Genomic DNA, 21,114 nt, shown 5'->3' on the forward strand with positions numbered 1-21,114 from the left:
AGACGATAAATGCTGCATTCCTGTAGGGACAGCCACACTGCTTCAGACCCAGCTCTGCAGGACTGTCTGAAGGAAAATGGGGCCACCTGAACTGGTCTGGAGGTCTGGGTGTTCTTTGGAAAGTATAGGGGTGTGCAGAGGGCTGGGCCAAAGTAACAGAAGCATGAAGGTCGGAAGAGCTCAGGAATGGTCTGGGGAGCCATGAATGAGGTGGTGTGGCTGGAGCAGGGGGTGCATGTAGGAAGGACAAGAGGAGGCCAGCATGGGGTTCGCGTCTGAACTGGAAGGCTTACAAGTCCAGCCGAGCAGCTTGGACTTGATTCAGTAGGTAAAAAGTTTATTTTGATCGAACATATGTTAGGTGTCCTGGGTTCCCTAGAAGCAGAGCCTGAGGTGGGGATTCTTGTTTAAGGGATTTGGGGGCAGAGTGCACTCAGGAAAAACGGTGTGGGCAGCAGGGTTGTGGGGATACAGAGGAGGAATGGGGCCTTGGTGGAGATGAGCTGCATTCTGATCCACAGGGAAGCTCCAGGTAACATCACAGGACAGACACGTCGCACCTGGGGCCAAAGGAACTGGCAGGTCTTTGTACCATACTCAAATCAACCACTGACGCCAAGGTTGGATGGGGTGGTGTCAGCTCAGGGTGCTGTGATAAAGTCCAGCAGACTGGATGGTTTCAAGGACAGAAATGTATTATCTCCCAATTCTGGAGGCTAGAAGTCTGAGATCAATAATTCAGCAGGGTTGCTTCCTACTGAACACTAAGAGGAAGATCTGTTCCAAGCCTCTCTTCTTGGCTTATAAATGGGTGTTTTCTCCGTGTCTTCACACTGTCTTCCCTCTATGCCATCTCTGTCCAAATTTCCCCTTCCTATAAGGACATAGGTCATACTGGATTAGAGCCCACCTTAATGACTTCTGTAAAGACCCTATATATCAATAAGGTCATATTCTGAGGCACTAGGTGTTAGGACACAATTCTACCCATAACAGGGGTGTCTCCCATTTGGCTGAGGGCAGTTCTCCAAGGAAGGGGCCCACTGTGAGCTTCAGGAGCCAGGGGTAGGGGATACCAGCCTGTGAAGGAGGCTTCATCAGGCCCCAACAGCCACCACTAGTGTATGTTTGAGCATATGTATGTCTGAATAGGAATGAAGAAATGCACACACACACACACTTTGGTGGATGCTTCCAAGAAGTGTCCCTAGCCCTTTGTGTGTCTCTGCAAACCTCACCAGACCGCAGACATCCCAAACTAACTCCTGTCTTCACCCTGCCGAGGAAGGTTACAAAAAGTTACACATATCCAGAGCATGGTGTCACTGTTGGCACTCCCACCCTTTTGGTGGAGATAACTTTAGCATTTTCTCTTCTTTCTCTTCAGCTTTCTCCTTGTGTTTCTATAATGTATATGTATTTACTTTAACTCAAGAATCTTAAATGTTGGGGAGAATTTGTGAAGTATTACGGAATAGGGGAACTGGTGCATAGAATCCAAAAGCTATTTCTGGAAACCATAACTTCCCACCAAAGCTCCCACCTACACAGTCTTTTCCCCTCCCCGCCCTCACCAGGGACTATAGGAAAAAAACAACTCGGTGCCCCGCGTGGTTATATTGCCAAGTCGAGACTGCTTATGTGGAATGAGAATAACAGAACTGGGTATGGGCCTGTGTTAAATTGTTTCTTACACACTCCAGTGCTGTGGAGTACAGAGAAGACAGGACTCATTTGGGTTGGAGTCCTCAGGGAAATGTCTTTCTTCTTTAGTCAAGGCAGGAAGAGAGCAAATGCCTTGATTTCTGTCGCTGCCCTGGATGGTGCTGATTGAGGCTTTCTAAGTGTCTCTCTCCTTTCAGGTCTTCATAGAGAAGCAGAAAGGAGAAATCCTAGGTGTGGTGATCGTGGAGTCTGGCTGGGGTTCCATCCTGCCAACTGTGATCATAGCCAACATGATGCATGGAGGGCCTGCAGAGAAGTCGGGGAAGCTGAACATCGGGGACCAGATCATGTCCATCAACGGCACCAGCCTGGTGGGCCTGCCTCTCTCCACCTGCCAGAGCATCATTAAGGTACCGGAAATGGGGGAAGTCACCTTCTGTGCAGACCTGGAATGATGTGAAGTGTGACTGCAATTCGATCATCAATATTTATGAGCATATTCTAAGTGTTAGGCACTGGGGAGACATGAACACAAAAGGCTCAGGCTTGCATCAGGCTGTTTACCATCAAGTTACTATTTATAGACTCCTCCCTGAAGTCATTTTTAGATTAAAGATGGGATAGTTGACTCAGATAACACCACTGTCTGATGCTGTGCCCATCTACAGGTGTCACTAATCAGTCACCACTCTCTCTCATTAAGTCTCAACAGTATTGTCCTCAGCTCAGTAGCCCAGACAGTCACCTGCAGCAATGGCTCTCAATGGGGGGATCTTGAACCCCATCCCCGGGAACATTTGGTAATGGACAGTTTGGGTTGTCACAACTAGGGAGGGGGATATGCTACTGGCACCCAGTGGGTAGAGGCCAGGGGTGCTGCCAGACATCCTTCAATGCACAGGACAGCCCCCCAGCAAAGGACCACCCAACCTAGATGTCAACAGTGCTGAGGCCAAGGAGGCCTGACTTAAGCGTGTCTGAGTTTACATGTGGGAGAGAGAAGTCAGGCGAGAGGGAGGTCAGTGAGGGAGAGTCTATGGGGACTGGGTCTGGAAAGGTTTGGGGAGGGGGAGCAGAAAGTGGGGATACCCTGAGTGAGGGTGGGGCTGGGGCCTGGGTGATAATAAGCAGGACCCCATGAGGACTGGCGAGGCCTCATGCCAGGCAGTGCCCGGCCCTTCAGAGTCACCTCCCCCCCTCCTCACAACTTACAGCCCATTAGGGAGGGGACAGCAAACACCTTGTTTACAGATGAGTCATCAGAGACTCTGCAGGTGACCTGCCCTGGACTCCCAGCTGACACACAGAGATCCCCCCCCTCTACCCCACCCCCACCCCCGCCTCTGCAGGAAGGAGGCTGGTGAGACAGGCAGGCTGAGACCCCTGCGGGCAGTGCAGATCTCCCTTGTACCACATGGGGACTCACCTTCTGTCCAAGGTGGAGACAAAGCTCTCTCAGAGTACAGTCAGCTCTGAGCAGTTTCCTACAGGAAAAGGCTTGTTTGCTCGAGTAGCTTACCTTTGATGTCTGTAAATGAAGCGTCTGTGAAATCAGGAAATTAAAAGGCCGTGTGGTGATAAAAGCAGTGTAACTGGTGAAGATGGAGGAAACCAGTGCCCCTTCGGCAGAGAATTCCCGGTGGGCAGCCCCATTAGGACCCAGCAACCCTTCCTCAGTGCCCAACGTACCGCTTTGTCGAAGGAAAGAGTGTGATTCGCTCAACCACTGTGCCCCCAGCTGGGAAAATTTTACCACTAATTTCCACTAGATTGCTAGTACCTACCGAATGACCACGTTCAGTGGGTTGCAGTATTGTTATTAAATTCTCTAGACAACACACCCTTTTGCCTGCACCTGAGCAGATGCTCACTCTGTCCCTCCCCTCACCACCTTGGGGCGCTGCTGGGAATGCCCTGGGCCTCTTCATGGCTTCCTGTTAACATTGCTATTTCAGTGTGTCAGCGCTCCCAAGATGAATTTAACAAGCAGCTCTCATCCTGCCAAATGAGTGCTTCACAAACTTTGATTGGAAGCACCCAGGGATCTTATTAAAAATGCAGGTTCTTGTTCAGCAGGTCTGGGGTGGGATTCTGCATTTTCAACAGGCTCCCAGGTGGTGACATCACCAGTCTTAGGCTGTGCGCTGAGGTGCAAGCCATGTAGTCCATGTCTTGCCACTTTAATGCATGGTGACCTTTTTTCCCCCTAGTTATAAGAAATAGAATACATTTCTAGAATGGAGTTATAAGTATTGAATTTTTTTAATTGCTTTCTTCCCTAGCTCTTATTTTTCCTGTCATAATTCCCAAAGCATAATAATTGGTAGGCCAAGCATGTTAGCAGTCTGCCTGCCCGTTGCCTCCATGGTCCTGCCCTCCTGATTTTTTTTCTTTCTTAAACTAGAGCTCCGCTCCCCCTTCCTTCCACAGGATCACCCTGGTTCTGCTTGCCTGTTGCCATAGAAACCACTCTGGCTTCTCTCCTCTCCCCTCCCCACCTTCCTACCCTTACCCTCCCACCAGATTTCTTAATTTGCTGCACCATTCCACTGTTGTCATGGGGACGAAATGACCGTTTATTTAATTGGTTCCTCTAATAAAATGGCAGCTCAGAAATGCAAGCTAATGGGACCCAACTTGAAGCATTGATTAGGAAGGGCCGAGCAAGTGCATGGTCTGGTTGTTTCAAATTGCCATCTCACTAAGCCTTTCCTTGCAGCCCACATCCCCATCTAGAAATTCACCCACTGGGGGACAAATCAGGCATCTTAAATCAGTCCACACAGAAGGAAGGAACCCACCAGAGCACTGTGAACTTCTTAGGTAACATTGGGAAAACAGTCATTCTCTTGCTTTTCCATGTGCTCTGTGACGCGTTCCCATCATAGACGGGAACCTCAAAGACGTACCTAAATAATCCCAGCGGTTAATAGGTATAAACATGTAAAGCAGGTGGCTTTGTCAGAAGGGCTGTGGTTCTCACTTGCTCCTGTTTTCAGCATTCTTTACCTTGCTTCCCACACATTCCTGGTCTCCTGGGGTGTGATCAAGTGAGAGACATGAAGGGACTCAAGCCCTCTAGCTGCTCTGCCGTGTGCCTGAGGTCCTTCCCTGAGCAACTGGAGGCCCTGTTCCACTCACTTCTGGTGCCTAACACATTTCTTGGCACTTAGCAAATGATCCATAATTATTTATTGATTAAGTGGCGGAGAAAGAGGAAGCACTCAAAGGAAAAAGAAATGCATGCATGCTTGATGTCTGAGCAAACCCCTCCTTCCTGCCTATTTTTAATTTTAGAAATAGGTGTTTCTAAGCACAATGTGATGTCAGCAAACACATTCAGGAAAGGGAAAAAAAGCATGAGAAGGGGTGAAATCAGAAACGAGAGCTGGAAGAGACCTTAGTGGGTGGTACCATATGTTTTGCTGATGAGGAGACTGAAGGGAAGAAGGGGGAGCAGAGTGTCTGGGGTCCCACGGCCTGTGGCGGCAGAAACACATCTTGAGCCCGGATCCCCAGACACAGAAGAGTGCTCTTCAGCAGGCCTGCTGTCAGCAGTAAAAACTGGAGCATCGGCGTGGACGCTGGCCTGCTGGCTTGCAGAAGGCCAGGGAGAATTTCTCGCGGCTCATCTGTTGCTGCGCCTTGAAATCATCATTTCTTAACTATAGAGAGGTTTCCCAGAGATGTTCCGGAAACCATCTGGCAATGCTGGTAGCTGCTGCCTGTGTCTGTACACCAAGTCACCATAAGCCAAATTATAGCAAATGGGAGGCTCAGATCCCACGGAAAACAGAGCAGTTCAGAACACGGGGGAAACAGGCCGAGTCCCTGGACGTGGGAACTTGCGTGGAGCCCCTCAAAATGCACGCACTCAGAGGAGAGCTGGAATCGACCGACGGCAGTGAGGACGACAGCCGCAGGAGCTTTGAAGAGCTCTTGCCAGGCGGGAAGCCAGCTGCAAGCATGGCCCCATGCAAGGCTGGAGCAGAGTCTCGGGCACATGGTCCATCTTCTGTTGCTTTCCCCGGCTCCTTGGTGGAGCAAGCCTGACATGAATGACATGGTCCCTCCCCTTGTCTATATGGAGGATCAGGGTGCAGGTGAAAATGCCATGGGTTTGAATCCAGACAGACCTAGGGTTGAATGTTGCTGCGGATGAACTTGGGTGAGCTGCTTAGTATCTCTGAGCCTCAGTTTCCTCTTTTATACAATGGGGATAATTACAGCTGTCAGTTTGTCAGTTATTAAAGGAGGCAGCTCCTGCAAGCCTCCAGGTCAGTGCCTGGCAAGAGTCAGTGTTTAGGGACAGGTGGTTCAGCTGGTTTTGAGGGACAGTGATCTTACAGGCACTCACATATGGTACAGAGATACACAGATGGCCCACTGGACATCAGGCCAACCAACTCTTCCACAAGCCCTCACCCCCGCCCCACATTGCTACCCCTGTTCTCACAGAGCACACTGGCCACAGGTGTCAGTAGTAAGTGGACATCATAGGCTCTAAGTCACCTGGGTGCAGTGAGTTCATTGTTCTGCAGGGTTAGTCTACAACAGCTCTCAAAATTGAGTATCACTGAAGACAAGAGATTGTTGGGTCCCACCCCTAAAGTTTCTGAATCAGTAGGTCTGGGTGGACCCCAGACTCTGCATTTCTAACAAAAGTGGCCAGGTCTTGCTGCTGGTGGTGTGGCGCCCCCTCTTTGAGGACCACTGGTATATACCTGTTGGCCAGGAATAATAAAGCCAGACAATCAGAGGCAAGAAAAAGGCCCTGTTCATCCTTCAGTCTAAAGCATATCTTCATTATTTAGAAACTTCTGCCACTCAGAAAGGCAAGTCCCACTCTGGTCACAAATTCTGTGGGTGTTGAAGTCATAGAACGCCAGTTCCACCTCTCTGCTGGGCAAGGTGCCTGTGAGGAAGGCAGTGGCCAGAGCAGGGGCACCATCATCCCAATTCTGACCCCTCAGGGCCTTGGATAAGTCAAGTCAGGTTTCGTGTCCATGTCTGTCCCCATCTGTAAAATGTGAAAGGGAAAGTCCCAACCAGCCACAGAGAGAGATTTTGCAGACTGGTCAGGGGTGACTGTTGGCTGCAGCAGCAGCTGTGGAATTTGCAGATTTCTATATAGAATAGGAGGTGATCCCCTTTCAGGCGGAAATGAGTTTGTCATTATTATCCCATGTCTCTCTTTCCACTTTGCCCATGGAGGGCATGCACTGGACCCATTTTTTAATTGATCAGGTGCTGTCTTCAGGGGACACTGTGGACTTGGGGGGAGTAGAGCCCACTTTTTCCTGGACAACGATCTGTCCTCTGGCAGCTGCTGGAGGAGAGGCTGCCCACCTACCCACAGTCTCACCCTTTAGGAACAGCTTCTCCCCTTTCCCTCTGATTCTTTGGAGGGTAGGGACTGGGGCTTACGTTGAGCCTTTGCCCGGTCAGCTGGCCTCACTGGGAGGAAGCCCAGTGGCACAAGTGTTCCTGGCAGGAGTGCTGAGATCTCCCCTCCAACTCTCAGAGCACGGCTTGGGCAGCAGGGCCTCCAGCCACAGCCCTGTGGTCTGTTTACACCAGGCTGCAAATACATTGTCTTTTTTTCTGTGTACCATGAGTTGACATGGTTTGGAAAACACCTGCTATGGGCCATTTGGTCTGGACCATCAGCACGCAGGCATTGTTAGCTGAGCGGAGGAGGCAGTCTCCAGAGACCTGGGAGGTGGACGTTTATTCCAGGGCGGCATTACTTTTGTCTGGTGTCCTCCTTATAGGGTGAAGCTCATAAGTTGGTGGCAGGACCTGTAGGAGCAAAACCTCCCCCTACCTGAGGGAAAGTGCAGCTTTGAGGTGACTTTCTAGGGGGCTCTTGAGCGGACCAGGGCAGACCAGGGCTGGTCACTGCCTGTGTGTTCCTGGAGCAGGAGGGTGGGCCTGAGCTCAGCACAGACGAGAGTGGGTGGAGGAAGCTCTCTAAACAGGCTCTGAAACAACACCAAGTCCCCTTTGTATCTTTAAAGATCACCTTTTCCTCTGCATCCCATTCTGACCTAGAGTGCGGGCGTGTCAGCAAGGATCACAAAACCGCTGCAATCTCCAAGCCTCCCTTCCTTCTCCCTTCCCTCCCCAGCAGCATCCTGTTCACTCTCCCAAGGAGGCCTTCGCCCAGAGTCCTGCTGCTCCCGCCTTCCCCAGGCACCCGTGGGAATGTTGATAAACTGCCAGGCAGAGGCTGGGGAAGCGGGAGCACATGAGACCGAGAGAAAGCGGCCCTGGTGCACTGGGCCAGTTCTTTGTTCCAAGAGGAGTTGCTAGTTTGCCTTTCAGAGAAAGTATGTTTCCCATTGTCTCCTGACCAGGGGAGATACTGTGCCTCCTTAATCCCCCAACCACAAAGCACATGTGGCAGTTTTCCTTTTCGTTGCATAGATGACCACTTCATTCAGGTCCCTTGAACAGAGCCCACTTCCCAAAATGATAGGCGTCGCCCACAGATGCTGGCCTGCAAGGCAAAGGGCTCCGGGTACAGCAGGCTGTTTCTCCTGAGCTGATATTCCAGCAGTAGATTGCGGGAACCTCAGGAGTCCACTGGGTAACAGAAGCCTCGCTGGGGCTTCTTTGCCTCTGGTCCTGTCCGCCCTGATCTGTCCGTCTGTCTGCCTGGGTGGTTGTCACATCCACTGTGCTCTGTTCACTTTCAGGGATTGAAGAACCAGGCCCGGGTGAAGCTTAATATTGTGAGGTGTCCTCCAGTGACCACTGTGCTGATCAGGAGACCTGACCTTCGCTACCAGCTGGGTTTCAGCGTCCAGAATGGAATTGTAAGTACAACTCCACACTGTTTTCCAAAAGTCTGGTGCAAATGTGGCACACTGTTTGGTATTTTATTTTTAATTTTTCAAGTTGGTCAATTCCCTGAAAGAATTCAGCCAGGAAGGGGATGAATGAATAGGTGAAGGCAGGCTGGGCTTCCTCTTTAGACAGAGAGTTCTATGCCTTTCAACATGAGAAGAGAGAGGCCCTGTTCAGAGCCCTGGTCCTCGGAGCCCGAGTCTTTGTGACCAGGCAGGGTGGCTATCCCCTGCAGGGCCGAGCCCAGAACCCTCCAAATGAGGAAATGCAGCTGCACTTCCACCAGCCTGCAGCCTCTGCCCACCCCCTGGACAAAGCCCAGCCACACTGTCATTTCTGTGAGAAGGGAGTTTGATCAAGGGCCACTGATTTGGGAGAGCCAGGAGGAGCAGCTCCCTCCAGCTGGCCACACCACTGAACACAGAGTGGGGTTCCAGCCCCAGTTTGGCTCATGTAACTGTGACCTTAAACAGTGGCTTCTAGCATTAGATATTTTGACATTTGAGTCCCACTGGTGATTGTGGGAAATAAAACCAACCGGAGTTATATAGGCTGACAGTTTGAAAACATTGCAGTTTGGTGACAGGCCCAAGCAGCTCTTTCTACCAAGACCCAGCTGGGATGGAAAGTGGGCAGGATTCAGTGTGCCTGAAACCCGGTGACTGCCACATTCCCTGTGCAAAGTGTATGAAGGAGCTGGCCACGTGGGCATACGGAACCCTATTTTTTGTGAAAAGAAACAGATTTAAATGCCCAAAGCCTAACTATGGCCACTTCTGAGATGAGAGTGCAAGAAGAGGGCTCCAGAAAAGACAGTCCGCTATCCCCACCCAGTTCCCTGCCCCAGGGGTAACCTGGCCTTTGACTCTGATAGATCTGCAGCCTCATGCGAGGGGGAATAGCCGAGAGAGGAGGCGTCCGAGTGGGACATCGGATCATTGAAATCAACGGGCAGAGTGTGGTCGCCACCCCACACGAGAAGATCGTCCACATCCTCTCCAATGCTGTGGGGGAGGTAGGAGAGGGGGGCCAAGGCCAGGGGTGCCCCTTGCCTCATGCCAGGCCCTGACCAAGCCTTCCAGGAAGTGCCCTTCCCAATCCTGAGTACTCCTCAACAACCAGAACAGTCTGTCTCAGGCCAGATTTTAGATTTATTAATGAAAGGTGTCTGAGAGCATCTCCATGAGACAAGGTCAAGGCACCTTTAGGATGATTTGCTCACCTTCTCTTTAAAAAAAAAAAAAATCTCATTTAAATATATAAGTTTCAGGTGTATGGTATCATAATTGAACATCTGTAGGCACTACAAAACGATCACCCCGAAAAGTCTAGTTACCATTCACCAACATGCAGTTACCACCTCCCCTCTAGTTACCACCTCTCTGCTCTATGAATCCGTGAGTTTGTTTTGAACCCTGAGGGTATAGTGCTAAGTGAAATAAGTAAAAAGAAGAAAAACAAATACTATATGATCTCATTTCTATGTAAAATATGAAAGAATACCAAGCCAAAACTGAACTTCTCTTATTAGCGCTCAGATTTGTGCAGCTTCTCCCCGCAGCTGCCCAGTTCTCTCCGCTTTCCTCCCAGCTAACCTCACCAAGTGTCCTTGGAAGACTTAAGTCTTCGATTCCAGTCTGATCAACAGCACAGGCCTCCAGAGGGGTGTCCCTGGCAGGGACTTGGCCCCGGTCATAATGGCTGTTCCCGGCTCATTTCCTGAGCCTCCCCAGCTGCCAGGGCGGGTGGCCACAGGAGCAGCCAGAACCCCACAGCCGTTCACTTCCGTTTTAAGAGTTCTCACCTTTTTTAAAAAAGGCCTGATGAGAACAAAAGCATTTGCTGGGAAAATAAACCTTACCTGGTTTTCATTCTTCCTCTTTCATCCGTAACTCTTTAGAAAGCCTGTGCACCCTGCTCTTCCTGGAGGCCCCCTGGTCAGGTCCTGCCGGCAGTGGGGTTGGGGAGCATCTTCACATCCACCCGGGGCGGGAGGTGCCGCCTGTCCCCCGAGCCCTGGGCCCCGAGCCTCAGCCCCCGCTAATGTGCGCTTCTGCCCCCAGATTCACATGAAGACGATGCCGGCCGCCATGTACAGGCTGCTGACGGCCCAGGAGCAGCCCGTGTACATCTGAGGCCGTGCCCGCCGCCCGGCGCATGCATGGAGGACTCTCCTCGCTCGTGGTTGTGTTTCTCGTGCTGCATCTGTGTGCCCACTGAGACTTTCCCTCTCGTGCCCAGCATTCAGTCTTACACAGGAAGGAAGGAATCCGTAAAGACCTCTGTTTGTCTCCAGTTCGCTTTTTTTTTTTTTTTTTTTGGTAACACCAGGGAAGTTTTGTATGCACTCCTTTGAGGATGGAGAGCAGCCAGTATCCACCTGTTCTCTGCCCGGGACTCGACTTCCCTGAGGGGCACTTGGGGGGCCCAAGGAGGGCTGTCACCACCCAAGGGGAAATCCTCCCTTCCTCTTGGAAGGAGCTCAGAGGGAAAGCAAAGAGGCTGATTCAACAGTGCCTACAATTCCATCGCTAACCTCTGCTCTCCTCGAGCCAGTTGGCAGGAATATGGTAGTAACGGGACCAGCCAGGCCTTTCAGGATATGCCCTGCCCCCCTGTACACGGGGCACCATACATATTTCTGCCCAGAATTTCTGAGCCAACCTGAGGCCTCTTTTGTAGCTCGTTTTAATTTCAACATAATTGTTTTCTAATAGGAGCCTCCCCCCCAAGGATAGAAGGGAAACTGCCTTGGACAAGGGTATCATCATGTGGTTGGCAGTTCCTGGGACATCCATAGCTTTTCTCAGTTGTCCTGAGGTTACACTGTTAGATAAACATGGTCAGGTGCTGTCTGCCCCCGTCATGTCACACACCAGTGTGTACATACAGTCTCGTTTGCATATCCCACCCTTCCCTCTTCCCCTCCACCCGGGAGGCACACGGAGCTCCTGAAGAACCCACATTACCTCTGTGCAAAGCCCCCTCCCCTGGCTGGTGAGACCCGCAGGGGCTGGCCAGCTCTCCTGAGAGCTGCCCGGTCTGTGGCTGAGGCCTGGCCCTGCCAGCACCACCTTGGCTCGCAGGGTTCTGGTGGGCTCCCCCCTCACTCATGCAGGGCGTCTGGGAGCGACGGACTGCTCACCTGGAAGACGATGCAGGTGCATTTGTGTTACATTTTCTCCTCTGCTCAGGGCCACTAGGCAGGATGTGACATTTGAACAGCCGGAAGAGTACATAAACCACAAAACTAAGGGGACAGTAATGACCTCAAGCTATGCCTGAGAATCCCCAATGTGGTCCAGAAACATCATCCTGCTGCCTCGTGGGCCTGAGAGTTTAATCGGTGTGGCGTGTTCTTTGTTTTTACCAGGTGCCTCATGTTTATGGGTCCTGTCTCAGTTCAGTGCAAACATTTTAGTAATTTTATTCTGAGCCAGTTTTTACTTATTCTTTGGTCCAAAGAGCATTTTGTTTTCATGTGGACGGGGTGTGGCTTGGTTTGGTTTTTGTTTTATTTCGTTCATGACCTCAGCAGAGATGGGGAAAGAGAAACTAATATATTTTATAATATTATTATAGTCCCTGTTCTCTGCATTTGGGATATTTATGTTGTGTTTGTGGGAATAGGAATTCGGTGAGCACATCGTGAGTAGTATGTATTTATAGATCAAATGGAGGGGTTTCAGGGGTGGGGAGAAAAGTGAATGTAACAAGATTAGGAGCAGGAGACCCACGGAGAGTTGTGTGCGGTCAGTTCCCTTGGGATCTCTGCACCTTCTGAGTTTTCTACCTAGAGTCAGGAAAGTCGAGTGTTTCAAAGCCATCTGCAGCCGATCCCTTGGTGTGGTCCAGTAAGCACTGGGAAGAGGCTGAGGTGCCTGAGCATCCTCGCTGGGGAGGGGCTGCATCTTCTCCAGGGGAGCCAGGTGGGCAATCAGGAACCATGCCTCCAGGTTCTCCATTCACCAAACTGTAGAGTGTCTGATAATATAATTAAATGCTGAAGAGTCACAAGTTCAGCTTCCCTCTGTCAGAAGGAGAGAGTGTCTAAAACACGAATGCAGCGTTACAGGTGGTGTTCCGGGCAGCGGGAGCCTTGGGAAATCATCGGAGGGCTCGGGCCTGCCTGCCCCAGGGGGACCTCTCAGGCCGCCCGCCCGACCACCTGTTCAGAGGCCGCCAGAGCTGGCCAGGGCCTGGAACTTAGCTGGCACATCCCTGTGCAGCCTCCCAGTAATTACAATGACATGTCTTCACCCAAAGGAGAGGAAAGAATATTCTCTCTCTGCTACTGCACAGAAATCTTAGAAAGTTTGATAGGGGCTGGGAAAGCCAGTTTGATAAGCTCTCCTAGAGGAATAAGATATTTAAGCCTAAGAGTAAGGTTGGTTATCCACCACCTCCCTTCCTGTTGCTGTGAGCGGCTCTGCACACCCAGCCAGCACATTTGTGGCGCTCGGTACAAGGTCACCCTGCCAAAACGTATTCTTTTCCCTCTGCTCCCGCAGGATGGAGGAAGTTCATCTACCTTTGGTTAACCGAGAGGCAGGGATCTTAAATGGTAGCACCTCTGCTTTTGAAAGTCCCTTGGGAAGTGGCAGTCGATGCCCCTTGATATCCCAATATGTACAGTTATTTATGTAAATATCTGGATACCCCGCGTACTGGGGATGACAATGTACAGAGCATCCCAAACATGGCCCGGGCAAAAAGCCACTCTTGCTGCTCGGTGAGGACATGCGGGTGATTCTGCTTTGGGGACAGATTCCCAGATTCATCCACCCCTCCTGGTCCAGCCAGGATGCACCAGAACCCACCCCACTCTGCCTTCTCAGATGAGAACATTTCAGGGAGCCACCATCAGCCTCAGGTTCCCAAGTGGAGGAAAGCCCCCCGAGACCGATGCCTGGAGCCCCCTCCCCTCAGCAGAGCGGGCTCCATGGGGCCTGGGGCCCCTCGTGGGGCTGGACTCCGAGGCCTTGCAGACAGCTCAGCCTTGTAAACATTGCCCACCAACACCGGCCTCAGAGGGTCCCAGAGTAACCTACTACCTCCCCCATTGCTCCTGTCACCCCACGCCACCCGCACGCTGAGGAAACCATCCACGAGCCATTCTTGGGTCCCTCAACCCAGGGGTATGGCTGTCACCAATGTTTACAACCAAGGGCCACCCCCCGTAGATGTGTTTGCCCTCCCACTTACAAGGCCACTTGTTTTGAGTTTGTCTGCTGCTCCCCCGGTTTGGCTGACTCCACACGCGCGCACACAGCCCCTGAATCTGTCCCCCGCGTCAGGCAGCGCGGAAGGACTGTGGGAAGGAAGTTTCTGGGACACGCCCAGCACAGCCCCTGCAGTGTGAGCCTGTGCTCTTGTTCTGTAAAGAGGAAGAAAAGGAGCTTATTGTAAAGCGCTGAGAGAAGTATAGTATTGTATTTGTAACAATATCGTTCTTTGTATACACAAAACTCAATGATCTCTATATATAAATATAAATAAATATATAAATAAAGTATATATACACATGAGCCTGGAATGTGGACGCCGCACACCCGCTGAATGTACTTCCTTGCAGTCTGGTCATCGGGCCGGCCCGCCCTCCCCTCCTCCGTAGCGTTTTGGGGGTTGTGATGTATTTCATGTGTTATCTTCCTTAATTTAACGGAACGCTAATGTCTGTAAGAGTTGCTGCAACAATAAACAAGAACTTCACCTCTTGGCCCTGGCTGAGTGTCTCATTGTTTTGGGGGTGAGACAGGATGGGACCCAGGTAGAGGGCAGGTTTTGTCTTTTTCCTGTCAGGCCACCTCCAGCCCATCCTGTAGAGCCTGTCTGATGCCCGAGACCAGGCGTTTTCTAAGTGGGCTCATTCTGTGAAACTGACTCAGTTTCAAACACGACGGCCTGTACCCCGTTAGAGCAGCTCCTGCAGTCCCCACGCCTCCTCAGAGCGCACCGCACGGCAGAGAGGAGCCTCTGGATTTCCCAGCGAGAGGAGGGAAGCAGGAGTTAGCTGCCTCCCCCAAGAAATCTCCAGCGAGGGAGGTGGCCTTAGTTAAGGGGACAGCTGAAGGAAAACTGTACCTGAAGGCTCCTGAGGAGTTCTGGCTGGTTCTGATGCTCCTCGCAGGTCCTGCCGTCATCACCCATCTGCTGCCAGAGGCCTGCCAGAGACAGTGGACCCCAACATAGAGTATCCAGCCTTGTCCTGAAAGCAAAATGTCCTTAATGCTTTTCCTCTACAAACACCCTTGCCTGTCTTCCCTGGAAGCCCAGTCCGCCCCTGAGGGCCCGGCAGCTCAGGCTGTTGTGAAAACTTCCCTGGGGCTGGGAGACCTGAGAAAGAGTCTGGCAACTCCAGCATGACGCCAAGGTTTTGTTAAGGAAACTTACAGGCAGAAGCAGAGTTTGGGGCAGCAGCAAGACAGTGGGTTTCTACACGGAAGGGGGACAGAGGCCTGACCTGCGCAGCCTCGTGGCACAGGCTAACGCGGGGGCTTGCAGCCATGTGGAGCGGGCTGCTTAAGGGCTGTGCAGTCCAAGGCGGTGAACAGCGGCCCACTAACCTGTGGGACAACATTCTTCTCACGTGATACGTGCCCCTCTGCTCCTAGCGTGAACTGGTGGTCAGTTTGCTTCATAAGATGGCAGTGGTCACATTATCGGGAATCATTTCACCTCATTCCACCCCTCCTGACTGGCTCTCACAATCGCACGTGACCCCCTCTTGCACGATGGGCCCTGGCCTCAAAGGGGGTTGGAGGAACACAGATGTTGCCTTTCGTGACATCGGTTGTCTGCACCGTAGACAAAGGCCACATCAGCACATGTGAGGAAAACAAGTGATAACGACAAGAACAAGGATGCCCTGGCCGGTGTGGCTCAGTTGGTTGGGCATCATCCCGGGCACCAAAATGTTGCCCATTTGATCCCAGGGCACATGCCCGGGTTGTGGGCTCGATCCGCAGTAGGGAACGTGCAGGAGGCAGCTGATCAATGTCTCACATAGATTTTTCTCTCTCCTTTTTCCTTCCTCTCTCTAAAAATCAATTTAAAATCTTTTTTTTAAAAAGTATATATCTTTCTTGATTTCAGGGAGAGGAAAGGAGAGGGAGAGAGAGAGAGATAGAAACATCAATGATGAGAGTCATTGATCGGCTGCCTCCTGCATGCCCCCTACTGGGGATTGAGCCCGCAACCCAGGCATGTGCCCTGACCGGGAATCGAACCCCGACTGCCTGGATCCTAGGTTGACGCTCAACCACTGAGCCATGCCCGGCCGGGCTCAATTTAAAAATCTTTAAAAAAAGAACAAGGAGAGGTCGTTTCCACCAGGATTCCCAAAAAGCCAAACCAATACGAGAATAGGTTTCCAGAACTTAAATGAGGCACTTAGCCGCACACCCAGCAGGAAGGAATTGGAGGTTGGAGCATGTGAATGAGCCCATTACAGGAACAGGTTGACACTAAGCATGTCACCTGAAGGCAACAGCGTAAAAATCAAGAGCTAGGGGCAAATAAAAAGGGGTTTAGTTGGCACATGTAGGGCAGATCTTCTCCTTTAAAACAGTGCTGATAGCCTGATCTTTGGTGGTCAGCTGCTGCTGCAGGCTCTGAAAAAGGGGCACCCCAGACACACTGACCTGAGGGACTGGGCACCCAAGCCGATCGAAGGGTCTTTATAGGGCCATGTGCCAGATTAGAATTCATTCTGGGTACTTCCGGGTATTTCTCTGGCCACCTATAATGCATAGCGTGTCCTTAGAGGTCCAGCTCTCAGGAGAACAGGAGACCAACTTAGGAGAACTGAGGATGCCTCGCTCTGTGGCAAAGTCATACCCAATCCAGCCAGCTGTCACTTCCATATTAGACCCCAATCAATTGTGCCTTGTCCAGGCATAGGGCTCATTGTCCTGCCAATACCTGGGGCATGAGTGCAGGAGGCGTCTCCGTCCGCACCCATAGAGCGAGGGCTTCCCCAGGTGTTCCCAAGCTGTCGTCGGCATCACAGGCCTACGGAGCTAAGACTAATTAGATCTGGCTTAAGTACCTTCGGCCACCCAGCCAAGGAGCCTTTTCCTACCAACAGGGGCATCTGTTTCAGCAACGTCGTTTTTCCTTTCTGTCAGCCCTGTGGCTTGAGGGTTACACGGCGAATGGAACCTCCATTCAATGTCATTATCTAGTACCCATTGTCGGATGTCATGTCCCCTAAAATGAGATCCTGGATCTGTGTGACATGGGTGTTCATTCTTGTGCTTAATTTTAATAACCCTTTTGTAGTTGCCTTTGATTTTTTCTGTCTTCAAGGAAAAGCCTGTAACAGACAGTCGCTGTAGCGACACAGGTGAGAGTGTATTTTGACTCACTGCTATAGGCAAGAGGCCAACATAATCCATTTGCCAGTCTTTTCCTGGGTTGTCAGCTTTATGCATATGCCCAGGTTGATGAGGCAGGTAGTTTTCTTTGTCATAAATGGGAGCAAAGCTGGCAATCCTGTATAGCTGCTAAAACGTCACCTGACTTTTTAGGAAAACTTGCTCCCTTTGCAATATCCCATCCTACATCTGTCCCTCCGAGGCAGGATATTGAGGAGCTAGGGAGATCCCTGGGCAAGTGGAATGGGGAAACTGAGACAGGAAAGTTAAAGCAAAGTCAAACAGTTTGGGTGGCTTGCTGCCAGCTTGTGAATTGCAAGACCTTATCTTCCCTAACCAAGAACACGTGAGAGCAAATGGTTTATACCTTCCTCCCCAACCAGAAAATACATAATTTAAATCACCCTGGCCAGGGAAAAGAGAGAAACCAAGACCCATTTGTGCCATTTGTGCCAGGTAAACCCAAGGACAGATGAAGTTGGGGAACAAATAACAAAGAAAAAAAAAAACACAGTAAAGCCAGACAGACCTAAGATAAAAGTAAAACAGTAAAGCAGACCAAAGAATAATCCTAAACTCCCCTATACATTCATTTTAATGCATCAGCATATTAAAAATGCACCTGGAAAGCTGATGAATAGTCTACTGAAACCCTCCCTGAAGATTCTTGCCTGCAGAATAAAAATGGATGAAAAAGCTCTCAAGACAAAGACTCATTTCAGGCTCACTCTAGAGCACGCCCATGCCCCATCCTGGGCATGAACTTTTTATTTCTTCCTAATTTCTAAGGGTCTCCACGAGACTCTCAGCCAGGGGAGTGGTGGGCAGTGGCAGCTCTACCCAGGCTCACCCCCTAATCCTGTCTCCAAGGCCCCCTTTTTCTCTGACTTCCCAGTGAGCTAAAGCACCGCCCCCCCGGCTCACTTCTTTCCCGTAACATTTCTAGGGAGCCAAAGCAGAGCACCGCCTAGGCCCTCCACCGTTGTTTCTTCTACCCTAAGTCCTTCCTTTGTTCCATTGGCCGCAGCTTTAACAAACATACTCTCAAACCCATCTGGGCTCGTGTTGCAAACTCTTTCCCACACAAAGTCAAGGAGCCCCCCACACACTACAGGCCGGCCTGAGGCAGACCTGCTCCAGGCCAGACCCGGCCCGGTAACACCTCCATCCGCTCCTCTGATGGGCCCAGTGGGCTAAATCTGCGGCTTGTGTTGGCACCAAGGTTTCCATCTGGGCCAAAGCCTCTGCTTGCAGATCACTGTGGGGAGAAGTACCAGAATGGGCGGGGACACAGCCCAGCGAGATCCGCTCCGGGGCATGCAGTCTGTCCCAGATCATGTTCCGCAGTTCCTGGCCCCACAAGGGTTTTGCCAGTTGAGTCCACGCTTTTCTTGTTTGGGGAATAGAAGCTGCTTGTATTTCATCCACACTATCCCAGCGTCAGGGGTATCTTACCCAACCAGATAACAGCAAGAAGTTCTAGTGTCCTGGGCCTTGTGCCTTTTATGGACTCATCGCCCGTCCTCGTGTCGGAGACGATGGCATCAGGAATCGAGCTTCCTGTGAAAGGAGATCACCACCTGTTAACAGGACGTCATCAACATAACGAGCTCATTTCACAGAGGTCAGGAAGGGAGAGCGACAGGTCCCCGAGTCGCCATCCCGTGGCACCTGGCGGGTTTTCTGGGGGTCCCATACTCACACGGTGGGGACCAGCCTGGAGGGAGCACGTGGAAGCTTCACTGTCACCCTTCCCAGGGGCGCCGGGTTGTTCGCACCCCATCCCGGCTCCGTGGCCACTGCCTGTGTCTTGGGTGGCTGTGACTTTCTTCCCCCCGATTTCACAAAGCGGGAAGCTACGGCTCCTGTTCTGGTGTCCTGTTCCTCAGCTTTCTCAGCTAAGCCAGTAGCCGAGGGGGAGGTGAATAAACGTGCACCCTGCTCCAGCTGGAGCGCCCCTTCTGGGTTCCCAACTCCCATCGGGGCCTTCACAAGGCGTCGGGTCCGCCCGCTGACCACCCAGCGCCAGCCCCTGGGCAGCCCGCCGAGGCCCTCCCTCGGCAGCGCGGGAAGGGACGCTCAGCAAACAAGCTCCGGCCCCGCGGTGTTTTCTGGGGGTCCCGTACTCACGGTGGCACACAGGAATCCACATGCGGGCCACCAATCCCCACACAAAAGCCAACGGCCGGCTCGACGTCTCCCTCTCAGAGGCCTCTTTTCCCTTTCTCATTTCTCCCGTCTCCTGGCTGGCTCCCCAACCGTGAAGATGTCCCAGGGCAGGCAGAGACCCCAAAAAGAGGCTGACAACTCCAGAAGTACATCAAAAACAGGGAGCCCGGCCAGGCGTGGCTCAGCCGTTGACCATCAAAATAGGATCCAGGTGATCGGGGTTCAATTCCCGGTCAGGGCACATGCCCGGGTTGCAGGCTCGATCCCCGGTCGGGGGCGTGCAGGAGGCAGCCGGTCAATGACTCTCTCATCATTGATGTTTCTATCTCTCTCTCTCCCTTCCTCTCTCTAAAATCAATATATATTAAAAAAAAAAAAAAAAGAAGAAGAACAGGAAAACTTACTGACAGAAGCCGAACCCTAGGCGCTGGGAAGCTGGTGCGTTTCCGCACTGAAGGGGGGGCACGCGCAGCCCGGGCTTGTTAAGCCGTGCGAGCCTCTGAGGGAACATTGCTTTCAGGTGATACGGGCCCACCTCTCCCCGGGCAAAGTGGTGGTCAGCTTGCTTGGTAACATGGCAATGGTCATGTTAAATACAGGGAATCATTCTGCCCAAAGATGCAAAGATTGTGTCTTGAACCCCAGAGGACCCCCCACTTCAGTTGCCCCCTCTCATGGAAAGATCTCACCACACAAAGGTGTCCACTGCTGAGTAAAATGGCAAGAAAACACATTTCACTGATGTAGGGAGAAGTCCCAACTTGGAGACGAATAGTGATCTTCATAGCACCTTATATGTGCCGGGCACTGTTCCCAGCACTGTACACAGATTAACTCGGTTAACCCCAGAGCAGCTCTAAGAGGTAGACACCACTATTATGCCCATTTTATAGATGAGGAACTGAGGCACAGAGTTCAAGGACTTGTATTTATTTTTCCAGGTGCCCTGTTCCATCGCTGATGAACTCAGCATTATATTTTTCTCTCTTGGCTGTGACAATGCTTTCTTTACAATTCTTACCTTTTGCAAACCACAATCTCCTATTTCTTCAAAGCTGCCCCACCCCCAGGCTAGACTGGAGGGGCTTTGCTTTCCCGTGCTCTCCGCAGGTCCCCTTGAAGGCTGTGGCGGGATGGACGGAGTGTTGCCCTTGGAAAGGTCACGGGCCTCTCCTTGTCCGGGTCCTCCTGCCAATCCAGTTCATTGACCAGGGGCTCGCTATAGACAAATGGTGAGTGACCCCAGGCACTGGGGTTCCTCAAACCCTTGGCCCCATCCTGGAGAGGGCCCCTTAGAACACGGTTCTCTGAAGCGCATCCTTCTTCCATCGAGCACTGTCCCCAGCAGGTCTGCAGCCCACAGCTTCACCAGCCAGCGAGCTCATGAGGTGTCCATCTTCCTTGCCTCTCGGAGGGAATGACGAGGGGCCTTTGACCCTCTCTCACTTGGCCACGCCATGAGCCTTGGGTCTCCGCCGACAACAGTGCTCTGCTTTCCACCCGGCCAGGTTTAAATAAGATGGTCAACAGTGATGAGTTTAGCACAGGGGAGGGCTCCCGACTTCACAGTGAGTCTCTTGGGGTTCCCCTCCCTTGGCCTGTGGTAAGAGAGCTGCTTCCCTGTTACCCCGTGGGGAGGAAAGGGGAGTGACGTGCTCCTCTCCTGAACTGTACGCTCTCCCAAACGGCAGCACCCTCGGTAGTCCTGTGTCACCAGGATGAAGCTGGAGCAGCAGCTGGTGGTAGAGCCTATTCTTTGGCACCTCTCAGCAAGCTTCCTGGAGGTTTGCTGTCCCCTGTGGGAGATGACTGTCCTCTGTGGGTGGCGTCTGCCCCTTAGGTGAAACTGCCCTTATCTAGGGGTAGAGGTGAGGTGATAGATGTAGGTGGCTGTAAGAACTCTGATGCTGTGCATGTGCACACTCACACTCTCACACACACACACACACAGAGCTCATCACACAGCTCACACTCAGTACCTCCTCTGAGCTCCCATCGCTGAATCGCCCTTCCATGAGGAACCAATGTGGCAAAGGCTAGGATTTGGTGC

The 21,114-nt window shown here is 51.8% G+C and overlaps 1 protein-coding gene across 2 annotated transcripts in view; it reads left to right on the top strand.

Annotated features, from left to right (window-relative positions):
* Window positions 1–13,932, top strand: part of APBA1 (amyloid beta precursor protein binding family A member 1) — a 182,581-nt gene extending 168,649 nt beyond the window's left edge. For both annotated transcript variants that reach the window (XM_081151710.1, XM_081151711.1), the window contains 4 exons: window positions 1,863–2,075; window positions 8,367–8,486; window positions 9,392–9,532; window positions 10,581–13,932. In XM_081151710.1, coding sequence (XP_081007836.1) covers window positions 1,863–2,075; window positions 8,367–8,486; window positions 9,392–9,532; window positions 10,581–10,652 — 546 coding nt within the window. In that variant the 3' untranslated portion in view covers window positions 10,653–13,932. The remainder of the gene's footprint in view (window positions 1–1,862; window positions 2,076–8,366; window positions 8,487–9,391; window positions 9,533–10,580) is intronic.
* The last annotated feature ends 7,182 nt before the right edge of the window (window positions 13,933–21,114 follow it).

Source organism: Miniopterus schreibersii (genome assembly GCF_964146895.1).
Source record: "Miniopterus schreibersii genome assembly, chromosome: 11".
Taxonomy (NCBI): Eukaryota; Metazoa; Chordata; class Mammalia; order Chiroptera; family Miniopteridae; genus Miniopterus; species Miniopterus schreibersii.